The following is a 26,082-nucleotide window of genomic DNA, read 5'->3' on the forward strand; positions in this document are numbered from 1 at the left end:
TAAAACATAGACCCAACGATAATCGACTGGAATTTCAGCAACAAACATTTTTTTGGTAGCTTAGCACCAATCGTTCTTTTTTATGAGCTAAAGATTGTGTAGATGCCAGACTGTGGAGCGGGAATCATTTTCTAAAATACTTTTCGTGGTTCACCTTGCAGCCTATAAGTGATAGCCCACAACTAACATAGTCAAATCTTTATAACATGTTATATGGTGAATTAAATCTTTGTTTTCAACGAGGTCGGCCAGCCTGGCCATGTAGGCTATGTTGTCCATAAAAACGATATCCGATACATATATTCGTTTATTTCTGTCTAAATGCATGGATGTGGACATTTATTTATTCATTCATAAATTTACATTTAGTCATTTAGCAGACGCTCTTATCCAGAGCGACTTACAGTAAGTACAGGGACATTCAGTACCTGGCTATATTTGATATACTAGCTAGTAAAGACTGATAGAAAGTAAAAAAGAAAAAAAGAAAAAAAAAGACATGATCTTCTGTCATATTATCTACAATTATAAACATTTAGTTTACTAATGGTGCTTGTTATACAGAGACCATGGCAAAAGCAAAGATGGAGACCATGAGGACTCAATACAGTCGATACCTTAAGGCAAAGCCATCAGGCAGTGATGGCTTTGTCACAGCACGCCAGTCCTGGATCTTGCAGAAACTGAAGTTTCTTGAGATCCACATGAAAAAAAGGCAGTCGAAAGCAAACATCCCTCAAAACGTGAGTTTATTTATTTTACATATGCAATTACATCTACCAAACCTACTCAACAGGCTAAGATCATCTGGACATATCTAGATACTGTCCCATTGCCATGCAACAGCACCATTATTTGAGTTAAAATACTCAGTTAGGACTTCCCTAGTGATCTTAGCCTGTTGAGTAGGATTGGTAGACCCAGACAGAACAGCCTGCTGCAAAGAAGAGTTTGTTTCTGGTCCATCATATACTGCACTGTATTCCTCTCTGAGGAAGTTGTGCATGGCACAGCAGGCAAGGACCAATTTTTCCACCACATCTGGTCGATGGTTGATGGGTGACAGTAGTACACGCCACCTGTTGGACAGTATGCCAAAGGCATTTTCTACCACCCTACGTGCTCTTGACAGTCTGTAATTGAAGACTCTCTGTTCTGTAGAAAGACCTCTCCTAGCGTATGGCTTCATGATGTATGGTTTCAGGGGGAATGCTTCGTCTGCTACCATGTAGTATGGTAACTCCTTTTCTAATTCAAGCAGAGGAGCAGATTATGCGCAAGAGGAAGTCCCCAGACACACAAGCGCAAGATAAAGATATCCAAGTGCTGGAGATGGTTAATGCTACTCTGCACACACTTACTGGGAGTTGTTATGGAAAAATTCTAGCGGCACTGTGTAGATTTGAATAGTCAAGAGATGGCGGTTACAATAAATGTATTTTGCTTGTACAAATCAAGATTTAACAAAGTACTTTGTGATCAGTCATAACGAAGGAGGTGCTAGCCACAGGTCGTTCGCCAGAGTGATACAGAACAACCCTAAAACCCTGCCTTATATAAACTTTAGATCAAATAATTCCTCTGAACTCTGTTGATTGGTCAGCACTGCTCAGTGACAGTTTGAAAGAATACATCTCTGTACCATTTGTCCCACAGTCCTTAAATGTGGCCTCTCTCCCAAACCAGTAAATAGTAAAACCACAGGAGTTCACCAGTCAAATGGTCAACTGTCCTTTGTGTGGGCACTTCAAACAAGTATTTGATTAACCCCACCCAATGCAACAGGAAGGGTCAGAGCAGCAGATCACAATAACAATACAGTTGAATCCACATTGTCTCCAGACCAGCTGTCTCTTCCCCCCAGGTGTCATAAACTGCAAATGGCATCTCTACCAAATGGAGTTAACTCTTCTTAACCCTTGTGTTATCTTCGGGTCATTCTGACCCATCAGTCATTGTGACCCACCATCGTATTGCGACAACTTTACCGCATACAAAAACAAAGTGAAGCATTTTCTTTTAACCGTTGGGCTGTCTCAGACCCCCCACATTGCGAAGGTTAAAAGAAAATTATTTTTATTTGTTTTTGTATTGGGTAAAATTGGGTAAACACAACGATGGTTCGTTATGAACCTTTGGGTCATGTGACCCGAAGGCAGCACAAGGGTTAATCAACTTTAGACTTCCGTTCCTCATATATGAAACACACACATTATAACTGTATTCCAAAATTTCCACGACAGAGTGCAGTTGCCAAACGTTCTGACAACATAACAGCATACTGTCAATATTTAGAGCATGAATTTAGAGCCATTCAAGAGTCCGACCCACGTTATTTTAGATATGTACAAGCTCAGATAGGTCAGCTCATCTATAATGTGCCAAGCCCTCCAAACCATTTGTCGCAGCATGACAAATTGCATTTAATTAATCCTTTCTTCTTGCAATAATATCTGCTTACTCTATCAATGTAGGCTACCATTCATATATTATTATATTTATTCATAATCTTTTTCTGTTTATTAAACTGACACTGTCAAGTATATTTTCATGGCTTTGTGTGTTTTTGCATCATTTACATTATTTTGATTACATATTTTGCTGAACGGTGCCTGTAAGCCAGTGTTTCTCGACCCTGGTCCAGGTGACCAACTGCTCTGCATTTTGTAGTTGTTTCACTCTTCCAACACACCTGATTCAAATGAATGAGCAGTTATCAGACTTAGTATATGAGATAATAATGATGAGAAATTGTTATTGCTTACCTTGAGATATTTTTCACAGGGAACTTGATAGATGGCCACACAGGTTTCAGGAACAAACAAACTAATTGTTGAGCAACCAATACGAAATTGGTATGAAAGGCTCTGGAAGGTTTCACCTTGTAAAGCCATGTTAGGCGTTCATTTTTCCTATCTAAAGTGTATTGTAATTTGTACAAATAAATTAGCCTATATTGACACATTGTAGCACCTCACCTGTTGCCAAGAATCTTAAAGTAACCAGGAGAAATGCAGTCTCTGAAATTTGTATTTTTTCTAGCAATGAGTGGAGTAACCATGGTCTTATGCTTAAAAGCTGGAGGCGCAAAACGGGCAAAGTTTGCAAAAGCTGGGGCATCTTCAGAGTTTAGCTCTTTGCATAAATTAGGATATGCCCCCTGTTTTTCACGTCGCATTAGCCACGGTTTACTCCACAGTCTCCTCCTGGCTCATCTTGATCGCTGTCTCTCCTGTACACGCCCAACAGCTTTGAAAGCCAGGTAGACCATGATTACTTTAACAATATTGATTAATCCCTGTACTTCGTCCATGTCAAACAAGGCAACCTGTTAACTTGTTTTAAAAATAGGCAACAAAAGTGTCTAGTTGTTTACAATAGGGGTTATGCGGAGCGCCCAGCGTTCGAACCGGAAAACAGATGTAATCGTTTCCGCTTCTCACTTTCGTACACATCTGCAGCGCTTGGTGATGCAAAGAACTTATATTGACAGAGAAGTTCAAGCATTTTATAAATTATATTACTCTCTACATTAGGCTAAGTGTGACAGTGATGAGTTTATATAACGTTATAATAGCCTAACGTTAGACCGTTTCCCAGGAGGTAAGTTAACGCTAGCTCTACAGAACACATTACAACGTTAGCCTACAGTATACACAAATAAGTTATCAATGAAATATATGAATTCAGCAAATTAATTTAAGAAGCTCATTTTAATTTACTGTCATATCCATATAAATCATTATTCTGGTTTCTATGGCTAGGACCTGCAGTTCCTAGAAGGAATTAAGTTCACTAGCCTACTACTAGACAAAAAAAACGTTAAAGTTAGCTGGTGCATAAGATACGCTACCGACAAAATTTACCTGTCAGGGTCTTTGGGAAAGCGATGAAAGGCATAAATACTGTCACATTGGTAGTTGTTGCAGTTGATTGCCGAACACTGCGTTCTTTGAGTCCACTTGAACTTCGTTGTCATATTGTCTCTTTCTGTGTAACTGTTATAACTAGCTAGTATGTAACTTTGTTACTATTAGTCCAGGCAAAGTAGCGTTTTACAACAGACTAATTGTAAAACTTTTTTTTTTGCAGCTTAGATCATTTCTATGAGGTGTCCAGAACAACATACTAAAAGTCCTAAGAAATCCTAGTTGAGGAAATATGTTAAATTCTCATCAATCCGAGATGTGTGCCAATAAGGCCAGGCAACATTACACCCCAATGGGGCTATTTTTTTCCTTTACTCCTATCAAAATGAAACTTTACACAATGAAACTACCCATGACAAGTACAAAATTTTGTATTACAAGTTTCTTTAAAAATGAATGTTAATATGCAAATGAGCTATACACTAATCGAATATGCCCAAAATACACCCAAATAGGCTTAATTTTTTCCTTTACTCCTACCACAATAAAACTTAACATAGTAAAAGTATAAATTAAAAGTAACTTTTTATTACAAGTTTCTTTTGAAAGTAATTTGAATATGCACATTAGCTCCACACTTATTGAATATGCTCTAATTTGAATAGGCAGAAACACCATTCATATGACAAATACATCGGCCCAATCTTCATCCAATCATCCTTCTGCTAATGACCTGATGGTCATTATTGGCATAAATCTCCCATCCAAAACATGCCACCCCCAGTCTTTTGGTCCATACGTTCACTTCCCCCTTTCCACTCCATCATTTGGCAAAAGACCCAAAGACTATGGAACTTTGCAGCTGTTGACGTTGGAGGGATAGTTACATTTATGCATTTAGCAGACGCTTTTATCCAAAGCGACTTCCAAGAGAGAGCTTTACAAAAGTGCATAGGTCACTGATCATAACAACGAGATAGCCCCAAACATTGCGGGTAGCCAAAACATGAAGCATACATTGTGAAAAACCAAATAAGTCCCAAAGGGAAGTACCATAAGAGCATGTTTAGACAAGTTACAATTAAACAACATGAACTTCAGAAGTGAAAGTGTGTACCTGTAGAAAAAGCAAGCAACAATAATATAATTCACAGCAAGTACAATAACTTTAAGTCAGTTACAACTAACCAACAAGAGCAACAAGTCTCTCAATAAGAGTCATTGTGATCCTGGAGGAAACTAACATCAGGTCCAGCCAATCATTCCTAAGTACCGGAACAAGTGCGTCTTGAGCCTTTTCTTGAAGGTGGAGAGACAGTCAGTGTCTCTGATGGAGGTGGGGAATTGATTCCACCATTGGGGGGCCAGACAGGAGAAGAGCTTGTGTTGGGACCGGGCGCTCTTGAGCAGTGGGACCACCAGACGGTTGTCAGAAGAAGACCGTAGTTGGCGGGTGGGGGTGTAAGGCTGGAGGAGAGACTTGATGTAGTTGGGTGCAGTCCCATTTACCGCTCGGAAAATAAACTGAGTCTCCACTATATTACGCTGCACCTCAAAATGCTTCTGACCTTAGATCACAATACTTTCTTTTAGCAATTTACAATTTTTATTGCTGCATACATAGCCTAACTCTTACATACATATACAGTACATTTGCCTCAACCCTTACTGCAGTTCTGGGCTTGTGCTATTGTTGTTCAGTTTCTGTGCAGGCATGAACAGGGGGGACAACCTGGATATTGAGCTCTGAGTAATGAGCTGTCTGAAAGAGCAGTGCAGCAGTGTCATTACACACTGCTGTGCCAGCTTTGCACGAACACTGACTGGAGGTCATGACGACAGGTTCTGAATCACGTAGCACTATCTGTGTAAAATACACAAAGAGACAATTAGACAAACATTGATACTGATGTATCCTTTGAAGTGAATTTTGCTACTATTCAGATACCGCTGAATTAAGAATTGGCCTAGTAAAGTTGCTGGGGTAAGTTTGTTGACAAGGGGTTTCCTACAAGTCTATTACAATACGAGGTGAGGTATACCATACCAAATATGTTGCAATAGAAAGATTTACTGTCAATCAACTTTGCCCCAATTACATTCATACATTCATTCATTTAGCAGACGCTCTTATCCAGAGCGACTTACAGTAAGTACAGGGACATTCCCCCGAGGCAAGTAGGGTGAAGTGCCTTGCCCAAGGACACAACGTCAGTTGGCATGACCGGGAATCGAACTGGCAACCTTCGGATTACTAGCCCGACTCCCTCACCGCTCAGCCACCAGACTCCCCCAATTACCTTACTTCTCCACTAACAAGTAGACTATAGCCATTTATCAAGTGTCTCAGAAGAATGTTTACATAGTCGAGAACATGTTCATGGTCAAATGAAAGCAGTTTTAATGTAAATATTTTCGTTCCGAGAGGCTTGATGAACGCATGCTATGCTGCAGTCATTGAACTAGAACAGACTGCAAAATTGAACAGAATACCCAAACCCATCCCTAAACATTAGCCTACTCTCAAGCTGTGTTGTTTTTCATTCTTCTGCATGGACCTGTGACAAGCTGCTCTGACACTGATAGTACCGGTCAACCTGTCTTTGTTTGAAACTGGTGGACAAGAAGATACAGCATTCATCCATTCAGTACTTTTATCATTATTCTAACAATATTTTAGAAATCTGAAACACCTGCCAGAACAGCAGTTTACATTAGACCTACAGTCGACACATTAGACCTACAGTCTGATGGATTACATAACGGTTGACCAGCATAAACACACAGGACATCGTAGTAATTATACTGTTGGTACTATAACCCCATTGCTAAAATGCAGTCTTCGTTTGACTGTTTTAGCGTTAATCGTCTGCGAGCAAAAATAGAATACTAAACTACTGATAGCATACAAGTCTAACACTATCGCTATCCGATGCCATTAGCAAAAGCTACACATATTACATACCTTCATAATTATGAATAAATGAGGAGGCGTAAAACTTAAATACCTTGTCTAACAGAGTACTCGGGGCTCTGGACGTCCGTTTGTCAATACGGTGTACATCGGAAATTGTAATTAAGGGTAACGTTAGCTCCTGTAAACACCGAAGGTGGCCATTAATACGCTGTGTTTACATCAGTAGCGGACGGCCGGAAGTAGTTACATCTGTTTTGTAGAACCCGGAAGAATGTTGCGCATAACCCCTATTGGATACAGTCTGGGCAGTGTGGAACTGGCAGTTGGTTTACTGAACATTCCAAAGACTGCAACCAACTACTGCCAACTTAGAATGTTGGGGCTAGTTGGGGATTGTCTGAGCAGTGTGCAAGTATGGAAAGCCGATTGTGCCAAAACGTCTGAATTCTCGTTTGTGTACAGACGTTACATTTTAACCGTTTTTGACGTCTGTACACGTTTTGACGTCTGTACACGGCCGTTTTTGACGTCTGTACACGTTTAAAATTGGGTGCTACCACTTCATTTCTTTCTGAGGGGAAACCAGATAACGATCATTGCAAGAGAGAAAACCTGTCCACACAACCAATCTTGATTCAATTAAGGTTAAGAAATAGGCTAATATAAATTGGCAGTGACATTATCAACAACTGTAGGCTATTTTGTAAGCTACTGAAAAAATAATTACGTTTGTATACTATATCATATTCACATTTCGAAAAAGGTATACATTTAAGTTTGTTAAAATTCCCACTATATGGCAGTGTGAGTGCACAAATAGTAAGGGCAGAGCCTCTGGTCAATGTGATGGGTATAATTTTTTTTAAAACATTTAGTCATTTAGCAGACGCTCTTATCCGGAGCGACTTACAGTAAGTACAGGGACATTCCCCGAGGCAAGTAGGGTGAAGTGCCTTGCCCAAGGATACAACATCATTTTTTAATCGAACCAGCAACCTTCTGATTACTAGCCCAATTCCCTAATCGCTCAGCCACCTGACTCCCACAAGGAGTCAGGTGGCTGAGCGGGCACAATTTATACCCAAGGATAAATTGTGGCGCAACAGCAAGCAAAATAACATTACAATAAAACAGGTTGGGAATACACAGGGTTGAAGACAGCTGGACAGTACACAGAGTAGCCTTATTCAAGAAATAAAACACGTAATACCCATGGCAATATACAAGTAATATCCAACACAGGGAATGTACAAAATACTTTAAATGTAATTGAGAGTAAATGAAAATGTACAGGGTCTGTTTTTTCCCCCCCCAGGATAGGTATGGGAACCTATCAGTAGTAGTGGTTCCCAACCCTGGTCCTCAGGACACCCCTGCCCTGCATGTTTGAGATGTTTCCCTGCTCCAACACACCTGATTCAAATGAATGGTTATAAGCAGGCTTCTGCAGAGATGGATAACGACCCATTCATTTGAATCAGGTGTGTTGGAGCAGGGAAACATCTCAAACATGCAGGACAGGTCTATAGAGGATAGAGACCTGTGTTATGCTGGATACACACAAAAATATTGTTTTAATCTTTTAAGATTTTTAAAATATGAGAGACCACAAACATGAGGACAAGAACATCCTAAATGTAACCTTTTTGATCCTATAGTGTGTGGTGTTTGTCCTCGGGGTTCCCCTCACACATCATGATTTCGGAGCGGCTCCGACGTTCTTCCGAGAAAATTCGGCCACTCTTAAATCAAGGGAAAATCTGATAAAATAATCTGTAGATAATCGGGACATAAACTAGGATTGTCGGGACATTACCTAGGATTGTCGGAAGGGGGAAATCGGCCACAAATCAGCCCGATTATCTTGTGGTGTGTACCCAGCATTAGTCAGAGCATGTTTGAACTGAGTTGTAAATTATTGGAGCAAGGAACAGAGTGCCATTAATTAAACCTGAGCAAGGAGCGCACATTATTAATGGCCCAGTTTCCCAGACATGGATTAAACCTGTAGTCCTAGTCCAAAAGAGAAAAATGCCTAGGCTTAATCCATGTCTGGGAAACTGGGCCATATCGGCTGTAAGAACAAATACAGTATGTAACAAATGTGATCAGATTTAATCTCCATGCCGCTATGTTGCATTGCCTGAGCAGCACCTTTGGCTCATGTCCTTGCATGCTCTGTGCTTGGAGTCATTATAGGCCAGGGGTCGGCAACCCAAAATGTTGAAAGAGCCATATTGGACCAAAAAAACAAAAAACAAATCTGTCTGGAGCCGCAAAAAAATAAAAGCCTTATATATGCCTTATAATGAAGGCAACACATGCTGTAAGTGTCTATAGACCAATTATTTGTTTGTAAACATTCGGGATGCGCGCGCAATGTGGCTGCAGAAAACCGGGAAAGGATAGCCTTTATAATGGTTAGAGAAGTACACGGATTATACAAATAGTACGATTTAAAAAGACCAAAAAGGTCGAGAAGGACAGCCTTTAACCCTCGTGCTGCCTTCGGGTCACATGACCCAAAGGTTCATAACGAACCATCGTTGTGTTTACCCAATTTTACCCAATACAAAAACAAATTAAAATAATTTTCTTTTAACCTTTGCAATGTGGGGGGTCTGAGACAGCCCAACGGTTAAAAGAAAATGCTTGATCTGTCACATCAGAATTTTGATTTGGGTTACGAAAGTCTTGAAATTTGAGTGAGAATGTCGCCCGGTTTTACAGTCAATTATACACCTTAAAAGTCAAGCAGGGCAGCTTTAAAGAGATATGGGAATTCTGCTTTTAGCCAGCTGGTCTGATTATTTTTGTGATTTGTGTAAAACTGGCAATCTGAGTGAGACTGCGTCCCCGTTACACTGTTTTGACATTGTTAGCCTCAGTCAGACTCGGGTCGCTCACTGGCAGTGTGCACAATGTTGTATTTCACTCCATTCTCCACTATAAACGTCAGGGAGGACTGCCTTTTGTAGATACAAGCCTGCTGAAGATAGCCAGCATCTCGGATTTCTTTAACCAAGCCTGTTCATTTGCCTGAGAAAGCGACCTTCGTTAGCCAGGCTAGTTTTGCCCGAGCCAGCCTAGTTTTGCCCGTTCACTCCATTCTACAGTAAAAACGTCAGGGAGGACTACCTTTTGTAGATACCAGCCTGCTGAAGATAGCCAACCTCTCGGATTTCTTTAACCGAGCCTGTTTCATTCGTCATTTGCCTGAGAAAGTGACCTCCGTTAGCCAGGCTAGTTTTGCCCTATCACTCGGTCAGGATATTTAAGGTATCGGGGGTCAAGTGACTTTTGTGCATGGACAAATGAAACGTAAATGTATTTGTTCAAAGGACAAGTGCCTCACAAAGTTAATGTCAAGCTCTGAAATCCAGTGGCCAGAGATATATGATGACCTGATCCAAGTGTATACCTGGGAGAAGTCCGTCCTTTGCAGCCGACATGCGCAGTTGAGCATGCTTGACAGTTGTGTGACATAGGGTGATAATTGGTCTATATTACTATCAAAATGATAAGTAGGCTACAAATACATAATGAGCATTCATGCAATCGCACTTTTTCTCACACTCCCAACTGGGTACTCGGCTGCAAATGTAGCATGCCTTCCCTGGAAATGTCTGTTACTCTTTTTGTTATTTGACAACTTCTCATTACAAAGCAAACATGCAGGCAATCCTTCCGCATTGGCAATGAAAGCAAATGATTCGGTCCAAAAACTGTTGAATCCTCTGTTCTCCTCAGCTATCTTTCTCTTTTCCCCTTTGGGATCCATGGCCCATGACACACCCGCCGGTTTGTTTGCAACAGCCACCTGTCTGGCATTACACCGAGCTGAAAGAAACGTGTGTCGCAGGCTATGACGTAAATCTTCGTTGACAGAAATGTTGAAATAAAATATTTATTATACACATACACATTTTGCTGTAAAAATGTGTATAATAAATATTTTTTCAACATTTCTGTTTTAATAATTAAAACAAAAAATATGTTCACACCATTTTCCATTTTCATATTTTTGAAAAAGCTCCAGGGAGCCACTAGGGCGGCGCTAAAGAGCCGCATGCGGCTCTAGAGCCGCGGCTGGCCGACCCCTGTTACAGGCTATGGTTGCATTCATCCCTGTTCCCCAGTCAAGGTGCATCATTTTCGTAAAATGAATGACACTGAATAGTTTGCCATGAAATGCTTGTCTTGTTGACTAGAAAATCAAATCGTAGGCTTAAGTGTAGGCTACAGAGTCACATATATTTATGCATAAAGTTCAACACGTTGTTTATGAAATGTCTAATGTTGGCCAATTTAGATTATGTAGGCCTACCTTAATATTCTAACCCAAGGGGGTTAGTATATTATGCAATGTACATAATGCACTTTTTTTTTTACTGTCGGAGGCCGAACACACCACAAAACAAGGCTACAGTAAAATATATTGACTTGACTAGGAATTAATTAGCCGACGCACTATAAAGGCTTAATTATTATGATTATAACATGTATATATTACATATTTACGGTACAGCCAGAGCTTGCCGTTCTCTACCCAGAAGATTGACTGGCCAGGTTCCCAAAGGCAAACACGTGCGCGCTGGTGCTATACTTACCTGTGGGCCAGACTTATGACAACTTTAAAAGGTGTAGCTTGGAATAGGTTAGAATAGGTTCTGCAGATCAGTTTGGGGAGGGCTAAATGTAGTCATAAATTAATTTTATTTTACATGAACACGTGTTTTGTTCTGTTTAAATGTATGGATTTCAAAGGCGTGATACTCATCTTAGAATTTGTTATGTATGTGATTTGCTGATCCGTTGGGAGGGCTGAATATTGTTCGTCCTACATGTATCCTATTTTCAGTTACATAATGCAATAACATTAAACACACAATTGTATTTGGTCTGCTCATCTTTATTACATTGACGTGATTGAGACTGCTTACTCATTCCAAGGCCTATTGACAATGTGATTACAACAGTTAAATTATGTGTGTGCACTGTATTTAAGACAGGACATTGAGGACCTGATCAGTTCCCAAACTGTCTCTATCTCCACCCAAAGGATTTGTGTGTTGCCTGAGGTGTTCCAACTGTTCGTCACTTGGTTGAAATTGGTTTAGGGGAACCACAACTCTTTGTAGCCAGTCAAAGGCAAGTGCAGCCGCCCCCTGGTCAGCCACCCCCTGGAACTGGCTGCTCCAAATATACCTTGGATACCAGTGTGATGTTGCAACTGTTGTGTCAGACAGCCTTGCACAAAAATGATATGGTGACATGTATCTGGCAGTCCTCAGATCACGTTTTATACGAGGCAGGTAAACGAAGTGAAGAGCCCAAAGATGCCTTTCGTTGTTGGCAATAATGATTCCTTCATTTTCTATATAAATATGTAAACAAGGAGTGGTAGACATCCGTTTCAAGTCTTATTGTCAGGTACACAGAACACGTCAGACAGGGCACTGACATTTTTGGGACAAGACAATGCAAAGCAACCTGGCATAACATAATAAGTACTTAGATTACATCTATGATAAGCTAAAAGAAATGATAAATTATAAACCTCCTAAATATACAAAATAGTATACAATATTTTAGACCTCTAATACAGATAATGACCTATACTAATCTAAGACAAGTGGGGTACAGTTAGTGTAATATTGCTGATAGTGCAACCAGTAGCTGAAAGTGACAAGTGTGTAAAGTGACTAGTGAGAAATGCATCAATGTAAGGTGGCTAGTGAGAAAAGTCCATGTAAATGTTCATTCAGAAGCCTGCTGGCCCTTGGATAGAAACTGTTGTTCAGAAGGCAGCGGGGTAGAGACTGAAAGATGGGTGGTAGCAGTCTTTTAGAATCCTGCCAGCTTTCCTGAGGCATCGTGTGTGGTAGGTGTCCTGTAGGGCTGGGAACTTCCTGTCGATGATAAACTCAACAGACCTGACCACACTACGTAGGACCTTGCGTTTTTTTGTCACGCCTCTCCAGACATCGCCCCACAGTCTTTCAATGCGTTGATTATGAGTGCTCCCTCGGGTTGATCCTCGGAAGACATCCATGAAGAGACAAACGGCGTTGTTTTCCCCTCCATAGTCACATCTGACTCTGGATGGGACACCAAACTGGGCGACTGCTTCCGAAAACAGGTCCATTACAATGTAACTTCTGTTGTTGTTAGAAGCCTTCAGGAAAACCCCCAGTCGGCTGAACCCATCGATTCCTCCATGGATTACAATACCACCTAAGAGATGAAGGGAAAATAAAAGATTTCACTTGCACATCTTATTTTATAAATAACAAAAAAAATATGAATGGGTTGAATGCAGCTAAAATGATTTGTATACATTTCTGTGCAACATGTTGGGCGTTTAACAGTAAGAAAATTCCTAACCTCTATTGCATTCATGTGAAGCTGAAAATCTTATTTTAAATTCAAAACTCATAAAATCAGCTTGTCATTTGCTAGGGACACAGTTAGGGAAAAGTAACGAATCACAGTAAAACAAGCCACTTACTTTATGAGCTTGTGGTTGCCATCAAGATGCCACAGCGAATTTGACCCTGCCACTCGATATGTTCTCCTCCGAAGCCTGTGGGACATACTCCGAATAGCAGCACCTTCAGATCAAGTGCATCATCTGGTCTGTGTAGCGACCTCTAAAAGAGAAATTGTATGTACTGTCTATGGAAGACAATGTATACATATTAGAACTTAGATACATTTTTTACATTCATCCTTAATAGTAACTCTGAACAAAACAATGTGTTTAAGGAACAATGACAAGGCAGCTATGTGGTACATGCGCATGACAGTTTTTTCTCCAAAGATATGGGATATGAAAGAGTTCTAGCTAGTAGTTCTAGCTAGCAGTATATCAATTTCTTTATGAAATGTATAGAAAAGGTAATTCTGCAGTGTTTCATGTGCTTTGTAAAGAAAAACAAAATTGTGTATGGCTCAGTGAGAAAGGGGTGACATTATTTAGATCTCTCCTGAACTAGTCCTTCAATTGACACATACCTTAACCGTTGGTTCACTGTTCTTCTTGAGACACCCAAGATCTCCGCAATCTGTTTAGCAGAGAAGTTAGGACAACAACATCTGCAACTGCTCATGGGCGATTTGGTAAACCGGCCTTCCTCCAGTCTGTCCTCCCATTCGAGGTACGGTGAAACCAGGAGCAACTGCAGTTCAAGAGAAAAATGTTAGAGGCATCGTGTAATTTCAGAGCCAGTCGAAGCCAGTTCGAGAAATTAGTTTAGAACGAGTGTGGGGGGGGGGGTGTGTGTGTGTGGGGGGGGGGGGGCAGGACACACAGACCTGGTTGGCTTTAGAGGGCTGTCAACGGGGCATGGAAGCTCCTATTGGGTCAAACAAGGTGTCAATCAAAAGGGGAGGGTTCAACGGACATTTTGATGCCTTCATATCGTAAATACTCCGTTGCTAACCGGAGAAAATAACACTTTTATGTGAACAAGTTGTTTCTTCCGTCGGCCAACTTGCATAATGAAACAAAGGATAATGGCTATTCATGAACGTAAAACATTGTATTTGGACGAATTACTTTACATGGTTAGATACTTTGAACCCTTGGGAATGTACGCAGATCAAGTTTTGATGTGTTGTTTGCATACCTGGGCCCCGTTCGTCGTAAGGGTTGAAGCTAAGTTAATCAATTGTCCCTTTAGCCCGTTAACATTAGCGAGATGAGTGAGAACAGCAAATATCGGTTCGTCAACGGCTGATCCGCATCCAAATCATGTGGTTAATTTCAATCAGGCTAAACTTATCAGGGAAATTGCACGTGCACGTCCTACTTCAAAAGGCAGGAAAGGTCGATCACCAAAACCGTGATTTTCTAACGGTATGATGGCGGAAAAAACGAAAGAGAGAGCGGTGATAGGCTATTCTCGCCATCCGAGCAAACTATTATAATGAGTCTGTCTCTACGAAGACAATAAGCATATTATCATGGCTAAGTCAAACACTGCCGCTGCCAGAGCAAGACAAGCAACTTGGCAAAAAATTGCCGATAAGCTATAAATGCGAAAGTTTTGGGGAAATGTATAGGCTCATCTTAAGTGCCTCATTACCCCAATCAGATCACATTTCTTTAAATGTGCCTGCTGGCAGTAGGCTTAATGGAAATTAATAATCGAATGAGATCTTGCAAGCGAAAATAATGATCTCAACTCTTTCAGAATAAGTAGGCTAGATAAAAACAAGGCCAAAGAGTATCTAATTGATACGAATTCATAGACACTTATGAGGATATATGTAGGCTACTGAGCTTATATCATGTACTATATATGTGTATATGCATGTAGGCCTATGTGTAAATCCCTCTTTGATTTCATTGACTGGGACATGGCCAGGGAATATGATGAATTGATTCATCAGCTGGTTAAGCGCCAAGTACACTTTTCTTACAGCAACGCATGCTGCGGCTTTGCCAATGTTTTCTGCATCGCCTATACCGTATAAAAATATACTTGACGCAAAAAAACTCAAGGCTATGCAGAGTCTGAAGCACAGTTAAAGTTTATTGTCAATTTCTTCACATGTCAAGACATAAAAAGGAATCGATGACTTTTCCCACTCTCCCACAGTGAAACATATAAAAAGCACAGGCACAACAGATAAGACAAGACATTTCCTAAAACATAGCGTTACATATTCACATACAGCAGCATAAGCTCATAATAAAGCTTGCTGCGGCGTGTGATATTTGCAATGTACGGCCCGAGAAGGTCTTGCAAATAAATGAGTCATTGTCCGCTGAATCGATATCGCTCAAACAAGAACTCATCCGTGTGAAATAAAGGATCTTGGCAATCGCGAAGAACTCTATTGGTATGGAAAGCTAATCAAACTAAAATATAGCTCCTTGGTCAACTGGGTCTCTCAAAAAGGGAGCTGCCATGTTATTTTCCGGGGGTGTGGCAAGCTTATCCAGCTACACTTACGTTAGCCTGCTCTGGAGCAGGTTAGTGCTAATTGATATGTTACTATGGTGATTTATCGAAAGTTGCTTCCACGAACCAAAAAGAGGGGCGTTTTTTTTTTATCTTAGCCTGAAAATTAGCTCGCTAAACCGCTTAGCAAGCTACGACGAATACCCCCCTGGACGACACAGAACCTTTGAGGGTAAGTAGAGACGTTTGGCTTTGTAAACAACACCAAAGTGGTGACTGGACAAAGACATTGACTAAACTTGTTGTTGTGACTCGATCTTGAAATGGTTTACATATCTACAAGCACAAGAATCGTAGCTTTCCAATGATGTATAACATGTGTAGTAGTCTAAAATATATATTTATTAACATTTAGTGCGTAGTAACTGGGGGAGGAGGGGGCAGTGTTTCGGTCCCGCGGGCGGGCCCGGACGAAACTGTTTGAGATTGCTGGCTTCAGTAACATAACCGCATTCAGAAACGCAATATTCAAAGTCTTATAAGGTCTAGTTTAGCGGCGTAAATTTGAAGTTGCTCATTATTTAAGAGTTAGTTAGCACTAAGTGTGTTGATGAGAAGTCAGGAGCCCAGGAGGACAGGACTAGCTAAACAACTATACAAAACAAGTAACTTGGCTTAACGTTGCTAATTGATAGCTTACCTGGTTAGAACAGTCTGTATAGAATCCTGGTCATCTGAAGACAAATGTCGGGTAGCCTACATGCTTCAAAAGTTTGTGGTCTCATTTTCTGCTATTTGCCTCCACCAGAATTCGAAATCACACGCAACGTGTTCGTCTTCTTCTTTGGTTCTTTTAATGGCGGTTAGCAAACAAGGTATAGGTGCATCATTGCCACCTACTGGACTGAAGTGTGATACAGGATAAACCGCACAATTTTTCTTCCCCACACAAATGGACTGTCCCAAATACTAAATGATAGCTACGTAAGAGCCCACATGATGACAGTAGAACTACGTACAGCCTAGCGCAGACCAGAGCCATAGAAAAAGAGAGTTGCGACACGCTTTGATCTCACCGACACGTGATCACGTGGTTCATGTAGCTCGCTGTAGTTCCAAAAAACCCCACTGCTGTCAACCGGTTTGAATGGTTTTCAATGAAGCTGGCCAACGGAAGTCACTTTCTCAGGAAAATTATGAATGAAACAGGCTCAGTTAAATAAATCCGATATTCTGGCTATCTTCAGCAGACTCGTATCTACAAAAGGCAGTCCTCCCTGACGTGTTTGGTGTAGAATGGAGTGAAATACAACATTGTGAACACTCACTGCCAGTGAAACACAGGAAAAAAAGCTAGAGCTTTTTTTGTCACGTAGTTCCGGTAGCTTGCTGTAGTTAAACAAAACTCCCACTGCTGTCAACCTGTTTGAATGGTTTTCGGCGGGACAGACAGCAGCACCATCTCGATTCACGGACATTTTCGGTATATTAACCCTTGTGTTATCTTCGGGTCATTCTGACCCATCAGTCATTGTGACCCACCGTCGTATTGCGACAAATTTACCTCATACAAAAACAAAGTGAAGCATTTTCTTTTAACTGTCGGGCTGTCTCAGACCCCCCACATTGGAATGGTTAAAAGAAAATTATTTTTATTTGTTTTTGTATTGGGTAAAATTGGGTAAACACAACAATGGTTCGTTATGAACCTTTGGGTCATGTGACCCGAAGGCAGCACGAGGGTTAACACAATGTAAATTCGTTACTGGTGTGTTGTATCATGTATGTCTGATACTTTATTAACATGTATGTATTACATGAACGTATAATACATAACGCAATATTGTGAAGCAGAGCTAGAAATGGCTATGCTAGCTACCATACTGTACCAACTGTACTGTACCGTATACCAAACAGTAGCCTAATGAGGACTATATTGTTCCACTTAACGTTTAACCTTCGACTGTTGAAGTAAATGGGACTTGTTAAACGTTTTTTTATTCATCAGCCCACTTACAATTTACCACATTAACAACACTTACATTTGTAGTACTTGATGCAAGTTGAATAACCATTATCACCAGCAACTGCTCAAGACAAGAAAGGAGTTTGGTAAATAGAACAGAATAAACAAAGCAACCAACTGCATTCAATAAAACATTTTATTGTACAATATGTCCAGTGTTCTTCCACTCCTTTTGTTTGTAGTGATCCGGTGATCTTCCTACATGTACAGCTCGCTAGGGTAAAAGTGTTGCTTACGTAGACCTATAGTCTAGCTCCAACTACATTTAGAATCTAGCGTTCACAAGCTTACGATAAACTTTAACTAAAGCTGGCTATATAAAATACTACTAATAACAATTGATATGTGGTGGTCGAAATATGAAAAAATGCAGGATTTTCGTAAATTTACCAGCTAACTTGCTTCGGACCGCTTAACCCTTGTGTTATCTTCGGGTCATTCTGACCCATCAGTCATTGTGACCCACCGTCGTATTGCGACAGATTTACCGCATACAAAGACAAAGTGAAGCATTTTCAGCTAGGCTGTCTCAGACCCCCCACATTGCAAAGGTTAAAAGAAAATTATTTTAATTTGTTTTTGTATTGGGTAAAATTGGGTAAACACAACGATGGTTCGTTATGAACCTTTGGGTCATGTGACCCGAAGGCAGCACGAGGGTTAATCTGCAATTCATTGTTGCTAGCTCTACTAACTAGGCTAATAAGAGCTATATAGAAGACTTTGTATGCCAACAAACACCAATAACTAGAACTAATTTGACAGACTATAAGGCAACTGACTTCTGGTTATGATACACGTGCTCTCTAGCTAGCTTCAGTAAAAGTGTTGCTTATGTTAGATACTAGACCTACAGTCTAGCTCTAACTGCGTTTCGAATCAAACAAGCTATAATCTTACGATAAACTTTATCGAAAGCTAGCTATATGAAATACTACTAATAGCAATTGATATGTGGTGGTAAAAATATGAAAAAATGAAGGATTTTCATCAATTTACCAGCTAACTTGCTTCGGAGACACTGAAAATGAATGGGGTTGAACGGTGGAAAATGCAATGTTTGGAACTACAGGTCGCATGTGACACGCTTTACTTCCGCATTCCTCGATAACAATGGGAGTCTATGGAAGTGTCGCAACTCTCTTTTTCTATGGCTCTGGCGCAGACACTAGGTCAAAATGGGGGGTGGCTATGTTGGTCCCAACCAATAGCATGGAAGCATAGATGGTCCAAACGTGTACAGACGTCAAAAACGGCCGTGTAGAGACGTCAAAACGTGTACAGACGTTAAAAACGGCCGTGTACAACGTTAAAATGTAACGTCTGTACACGACCGAAAATTCAGACGTTTTGGCACAGTTGGCGTTCCATATGCAAGCGGCTTTAGACATTCTCTGCTGTAACTCAGTACAAAATGGCGGCAGCGCTACCGTTTCACCATCTAGTGGCGGTTGTCAAAAACACACCAGAGATCGCCTCTTGTGCTTCTATACGTCGTCAGCAGTTTGTTCCACTCGAACGTCGTCATTTGCAACCGTCAGCGCTGTGGGTGTGGACTCTATGACAGACTAGGCAGTAGTGTGTGTACACAGACGTACGCTATTGTACAGTTATTTCGAAATGAGTTTCAACTACGGACATGTAAGTACGGACATGTAATACTTCTGGGTTTAGGATCACTATGTATTTGTTGGGAAGCAAAGAGAAACTGTAACAAGTATTATATGCTATCATAGGCTGTAACCCTAACCTAGTAGGTACTGTAACAAAGTATGTAGTGGGTGTTGCCTTGCTAGCTAATCTAGCTATTTTAGTCTGCTCAAATTTTAAGCTAGTTACTTGTTGTGAAAGTGCACGTCAGCAAACATCAAGAAACGAAGTCTACTTATCATAACGTATGCTGTATTTTACGCAAAGTTTAGCATTGGCTGTGAACTGAAATGGGAGTTGTTAGAGCTGATGCTAAACTGGCAGCCACACTACAGCTATGGGTAGCCAACTATGACTTTTGGATGGATGGATACATTTCAGCCTGATACTCTTGAACATTGACTAACCAGGCGGTGTTCCATCAACGTCGCTAACGAAATCTGCGTTTACAAGAAAAAGCACCGCTTTCCATTTTAAATTCCGAGTCGGCATCTCCGACCTCCGAGTCGGAACTCGGAAGTGTCAAATACAGGGTTGCCAGGTCTGAAAACAATTCCATCCCAACGAGTGCTCAAAAACATCGCAAAATACCTGAAAAAGTATTTTGGTGTACGACTATTTATCCAATAGATGCCTCCATAGTTAATGTGAAAATGACTGAATTTGGTGAATGGTGAATTAATTCTCTGCTATTCTCACGTTTCATTGGTTCATTACAACAAATTATTTAATCATGCCGCTTCCTATCACCACTGAACAGAGACACAGAGCAACAATTCCCTATGAAAGTGAGGAGACACATTACTAAAGGAAGTGTGTGCAGGTTATGAACTCTTACTGCTCGCTCTCCCCACATACTTTCCCCATCCGTGCTGTTTCCCTCTTTCCCAGCGCAGGTCACCACGGGGCAGAAATGGGGCGGCCCCATGAGGTTTAGAAGTAGCCCAAAAACCTGCCACCCGCGACACTGTTTTCATAGTAGCCCAATTTGGCTAAACGTTTAGCAAAACGCAGATATGGCAACCCTGGAACGCACCCTCAGGTGAGAATTCCGACTCGTTAAGTCGAGCATGTAAAGAGAGAGTCAACGGAGGTCCAAAATGGTTGATAGTCACGTGGTTCACGTAGCCTCAAATAGTTCCTTGAAGTTCTTCGCTGGCCATTTGAACAGCTTAAAAAAGAGACAGTTTTTTTTTGTAATTATGAGTAAATAAATGCATACATTTTCAATAAAGCTCAACTCAAGGAAGCAATCGTCGGCACGGACAGCAGACCACACCGGTGGAATAAGCAATTATCTATTAATGACTACGAATAATTAGAAAAGTGCAGGGCTAACGGAGTTGCAACGTTAGTTTTCCTGTTGAATTGAGGTTAATAATGTTAACTCGTGAATGATTTGGGAAAGCAATAACAAAGATGACCGTGGTAAAGGTTTGAAGTTCGATATTCATCAGATATTCGGATGCCCAGTATTGTGTTATTTTAACCGGTGTTTAGCACCGCTACGCCCGGCCGCTTAGCCAATGCTTTTGGCTGCCTAAACAACATATGTTTAGGGACCATCAACAAATTACAAACGTCAATAGCTTTTCAACAACATGAACTATGAGTGTCAAAATAATGTTAAACTGTTGAAGATGCATTCATTCTGCACAGCCTTTATTTTGTTCATTTTCATCTCAGGTTATTAAAAATAATCTTTTTATTCAAAATAAATCTTCAAACTTCAATAGCTTTTTGGTCAATTGACCTATAATCCTCAAATTCATTTCAGAGTGTTCACTGACTATGCATACATGTTGCACAGCCTTTAGTTTTGTCATTTTTATCTCACACACTTCTGCCACGGGATGCCACCCCTCAAAATCTCTTGCCACCCTCTTGCCATCCCATGAATATTTTTCTAGATCCGCCCCTGCCTCTGTGACATTGCTTGTAAAAAGGGCTATACAAATATATTTTGATTTGATTCACCACAAAGCCACTGCTAAATGACTGAATTTAATGTAATGTATTTCTTGTAACGTAGCAACCGTTGGTCAGAATCAGAATCAGAATGGGTTTTATTCGCCATGAAAGTTTGCACAGACAAGGAATTTGCTTTAGTAGGAAGGTGCATACATTAAACATATAGGAATCTTACATTTAAATATGAGCACTCACTATTTCTAAGGGTACATAACTAGCAGTAACTAAGTGGAATTAGAATTAAAGTAAAAAGTACAATAAATATAAAATAAAATAAGTTTTTACTATATAAAAATACAAATGGTACAAGATACATTTGTGTCGGTCTCTTGCTCACTGGCGCTCGCTCACGCACAAAAAGTTCTAATTGGCCCATGTTCGTTCACGTTCTTCTTCATCCGTTAGCAAGTAACAACTTCCGTGAACCCCATATAGCAAGATGCATGCCTGTGATAGCTAAAAACTAGCAAACACATTTTTCCCACGTCTATTTTCTTCCCCAAAGCAAAATTATGTATTATGTCGTTTTAATATATATATATTTAATTAAAAAAATATTTATATTTTTCCCTTCCTGCAGCTAGGGGGTGCTGCAGCACCCTCAGCACCCCCCTTCCCGCGCAACTGGAGTGAAGCAACACTCAAGCTCATGACGTGCGAACACGGAACATCCGTCAAATCTCGTTTCGGGGCTGGGTTGGGTTGCGCAGCAACATTTTGGTTGGCCCTGTCGCGGGGTGGAACGGGAGAGGGAGGGTTTCGACGCATCGGTTGCTAATCAGGCTGAGGGGGGCTGGAGATACTTGTTTTTACTAAATAATAAAATATATTTTTGGACGTCGGCCTCTACTAGTTTAGTAGTGTAAAACTGTGACAGCCCCACCAAATCTCACTCCAAGGTTTTTTGAAAAGTTTGCAACCCTGTTGTAGGCTAGTCTTCTCAAAACACATCTAAAATAATAAACTCATTCATACTCAAACATACAATATAAGATAAACATTTGTTTGTTGGACATTTGGGAATCGGAATTGATTAATGTTGTTTATAAATATTTAAGTTGACAAAGTTTTGCTTGTGGGTTTTTTTCAGTTTAGTTCATGTATTTTGTAGGCCTACTACATTTTATGTAATCTTGATTTGGGTGTTGACAATGGTCATTTACATGTGAAAGGATTGTAAAACTAGTTATTCAAGTAAATTGTAGAAAACCGTAGTCAACTTTAATCAAATAAAACTTAATTTCCCAACAACAAAATTGTGGCTAATGAAATTACTGTGTGGCTAGTAACTTTGGAAAACCACTAGCCACAGTGGCTGGTGAGCAAACATTTTAATGTCAAGCGCTGGTCCTATGGCATACTGTAACATTTAATCTTTCACAAAAAAGTATTGTGAGTAGTCTTCTGGATAAGATAGCGTTCTTCCGATTGATAAACAGCCTATGAGACTTCAATATGGCCGCAGAAAAGTTCCAAACAAGACAGCTGCATCATTGAGAAACAGCTGTATGACAACACTGTTCAAAGGTAATAAGTTACATTTGCACCACGTTGAATCTTTAAACAATCTTATGAGAGTTGAATGGCAGTAGCAAAATACCGTATTTTTCAGAAATAAAACCGCAGTTTATAACCCGATTTAACATTTTTCATGTGATGGTGTGGTGTGTATTTGGCTTATAGCACGTTTATATTTGGCTTATTGCACGTTTTTATAACAAAACAACAGTAGAAACACTTTTTTTGTGAATGCTATTTAACCCGTTAAGGAGTAGCGTTGCACATATGTGATTGTTCGAATGCGGGTCTCACAGCTTTAAAGATCCTGTAAAGTGGAATTAAAAACGAGTTTCAAGTTCACCACACCACAGAATAATGTGTTATTAACTACCCATCCAAATTCGAATGAAAAAAAAACACCGACAAGTATGTTAAATTAGGCTTTGAAATCGTAAGAAAATCAGCAGTCCTCTCTGTTCGAAACTGGGGGGGCGTGTCGCCTGAAGGAGCTGAAGCTCGGCCCCCTCGCTGGAAGGCGCCGCCTCTCTCAAGTAAGCTACCTACGACCCAGATAATGGACGCTACGTCAAGCCGAACAAAACAGTATAGAATTAGAATGTATTTGTTCAATGAGTAAGTAAGTAAGTAAGACTTTATTTATATAGCACATTTCATACAAGAATTGTAGCTCAAGGTGCTTTACATAAAATCAATAAAAACAATAATACAAGTGATAAACAATTCAAACAAAAATAAAAATCCCAATAAGATCTCTGTTCAAGAGAGAAACCAACTTTAAACATGCATCTTAAAAGTAACAATAATATAATTAATAAAAGTAGGAAAACCCTTTTGAGATAAAATTACTTAAATGCTTCGGTAAAAAGGTAGGTTTTAAGCTGTCTTTTAAAAATGTCTAGAGTGTTTGCTTCCCTAATATTTATGGGTAATTTGTTCCATAGTTTTGGGGCGTAATTGACAAAGGCCGAATCACCAATCTTCTTATGACTGCTTCTGGTGACCTCTAATAGGCCTGCATTTGATGATCGCAGTGTTCTAGCTGGTGTGTAGTTTATAAAGGAGTTAGCAAGGTCCTTGTCCGTGTAGAGCTTTGTATGTCCTTTTAGTTTTGGTTAATAATCTAGCTGCAGAATTTTGAATGAGCTGTAGTCTTTCAGTGGTTTTCTTGGGAAGACCAGAGAGTGAAACATACAGATGCATATAAATGAAATATTCCCCTGAGCTGTAACACAGGAGTAAACATTTACAGCAGAGACAGCGAGCTCTCCAACTAGGCTACTTCTAGCACATTAGCTACCATTTCACCAAAATACCATCATTCTACACCGAGTAGCCTAATATCAAGTTAGCGGTTTGCACTAATTATAGCAGAGATACCTCTGGAAAAGTTATCTAGTATAATTATAACAAGCACACAGAACTGAGTGATGAACTGCTGGCGGCGGTGGATGGTCCAGGTGCGACCGGAGGATGAACGGCCGGGGGGGGGCGATGCTCGGTACGGCTCCGCGCTGCAAGAGAAGCCGTGTGTTGGTGAACCCTGTCTGTCTCTGGTCCATGTTAAAACTGTCCGCCGTGAAATGGTCAGTGGTGCAGAGGCGGCTGTTGGAGTTTATCCGAAGCTTTCCATGAGCGTGGCTCTTCACAAAATCTATCCACCTATTTTTCCTTTCATTATCAACAGGGAACTTAAATGGCGTTGCAGCGCAGCTTGAGTTCTTGCATCAGGTAAGATGCAGTTGCGGGTGGTGGGAGACATCCTGAAGCTAGCTAGCTAGCTGATGTAAGCTACAATAACAGTACAGCAGGAGGAGCCATTCAGTGATCTGACGTAGATAAGTTGAAATGACGTAGATAGGTAGTTTTTTGGCTCCGCCCATTAAAACCTGATCTGAAAACGGAAGAGAAACTGTTCTTTGGTCTAACTCCACATTTCAGTGCGACAAAGTTTTAGCGCTTTGCACATGTTTTCAGGAACTAATTTCACACGTATTTAATGTACTTAGAAGCAAAACATGAAATTTACTTTACAGGATCTTTAAGCCTCAAGCCGTTCCACTAACGTTCCGTTCCACTAACAGGCAACGCTAATTCAAGCTAGACCTCAATAAGCTTAGACTGTGCAGCCCAGATCAGGCGATCGTCGAAAAGAGGAGTTATGACGCAAAAAGCAAAGCGTAAACCAGCAGAGTGGTGTTGTTTCAGCAGCGTAAATTGATTTCTGTTTTTTTGAGTTTCACATATGCAAGCATATTTCACAACAGGGGTGGAACGGTACATGTATTCGTACCGAACCGTACGGTACGGGCGTCACGGTTCGGTGCATGAAATTACACAGAGAATACACAGTATAAAAATAAATAAAACTTGCGTGCAAATTAATTAATGTAATGCGGAACTACTGTTAGATACTCTTGTTCTTTAGGGAAATCTAATCTGTAGCTCTGATTGGCGCCACCGTGAGTCAGAGATAGGCTAGCTAGCAGCACTAAGGACGAGTATGGCGAGTGGTGGCGACCCACGAGAGATAGAGGACCCGCCGGCCTTTTTAAGATTGCAAGCAGTACCGCCGCTCCCATAACGCGCACTACGCGCTGTGCGTAGGGCACCAAGTCCTGAGGGGGCACCAAAAAATTGCCAACAAAAAAATCATCATAGTACTAATAATTATAATGCCGATATTATATCAGTATATAAATATTAGGCACCGTTTAGGCATGTATATCACAAAACAGGCAGAACAAGAGATATATTTAATTGCTCAAAAAAAGTTATGATGGTGCCCCCCCCCCCCTCAACTTCCCAAGCTCGCCGTGGCTGCCCTTTCCTATCTCATTGGCCTGACGAACTTTGACAGTAGGGTCAACTTTTCGAAAATGCCATCAAAAAGACAACAGGAGTCAGGGGCAGAAATAAGAAAGAGAAAGAAAGTGCGAAATGATGCCCGTGCATCACTTTCAGGTAAGTCCATGTTTAATCATTGTTAAATACGGGAAATGTGCTGCTTATTTTATGGTTAGCCTATGCATACACCTCGAACTAGCTGACGTTATTGCTAATGTTAGCACACTCAAATATGTTAGGTGCAAGCTAAATTGAGATTTTACTGTTAAACATTATCTATGCATTTTACAAGTAACTGACGCCAGCTAGCTGTTACTTTACATTCTATGATGCTTTTATATTCGATTTATCAAATCGTTTTTAAATGAGTAA

The 26,082-nt window shown here is 40.5% G+C and overlaps 1 protein-coding gene across 1 annotated transcript in view; it reads left to right on the plus strand.

Annotated features, from left to right (window-relative positions):
* The first annotated feature begins 19,203 nt into the window (after window positions 1–19,203).
* The window catches only part of pef1 (penta-EF-hand domain containing 1), a 32,354-nt gene continuing 25,475 nt past the window's right edge, over window positions 19,204–26,082 (plus strand). Inside the window, exon 1 of the mRNA XM_062486515.1 lies at window positions 19,204–19,365. Coding sequence (XP_062342499.1) covers window positions 19,345–19,365 — 21 coding nt within the window. The 5' untranslated portion in view covers window positions 19,204–19,344. The remainder of the gene's footprint in view (window positions 19,366–26,082) is intronic.

This window comes from Osmerus eperlanus, chromosome 20 (assembly GCF_963692335.1).
Source record: "Osmerus eperlanus chromosome 20, fOsmEpe2.1, whole genome shotgun sequence".
Lineage (NCBI taxonomy): Eukaryota > Metazoa > Chordata > Actinopteri > Osmeriformes > Osmeridae > Osmerus > Osmerus eperlanus.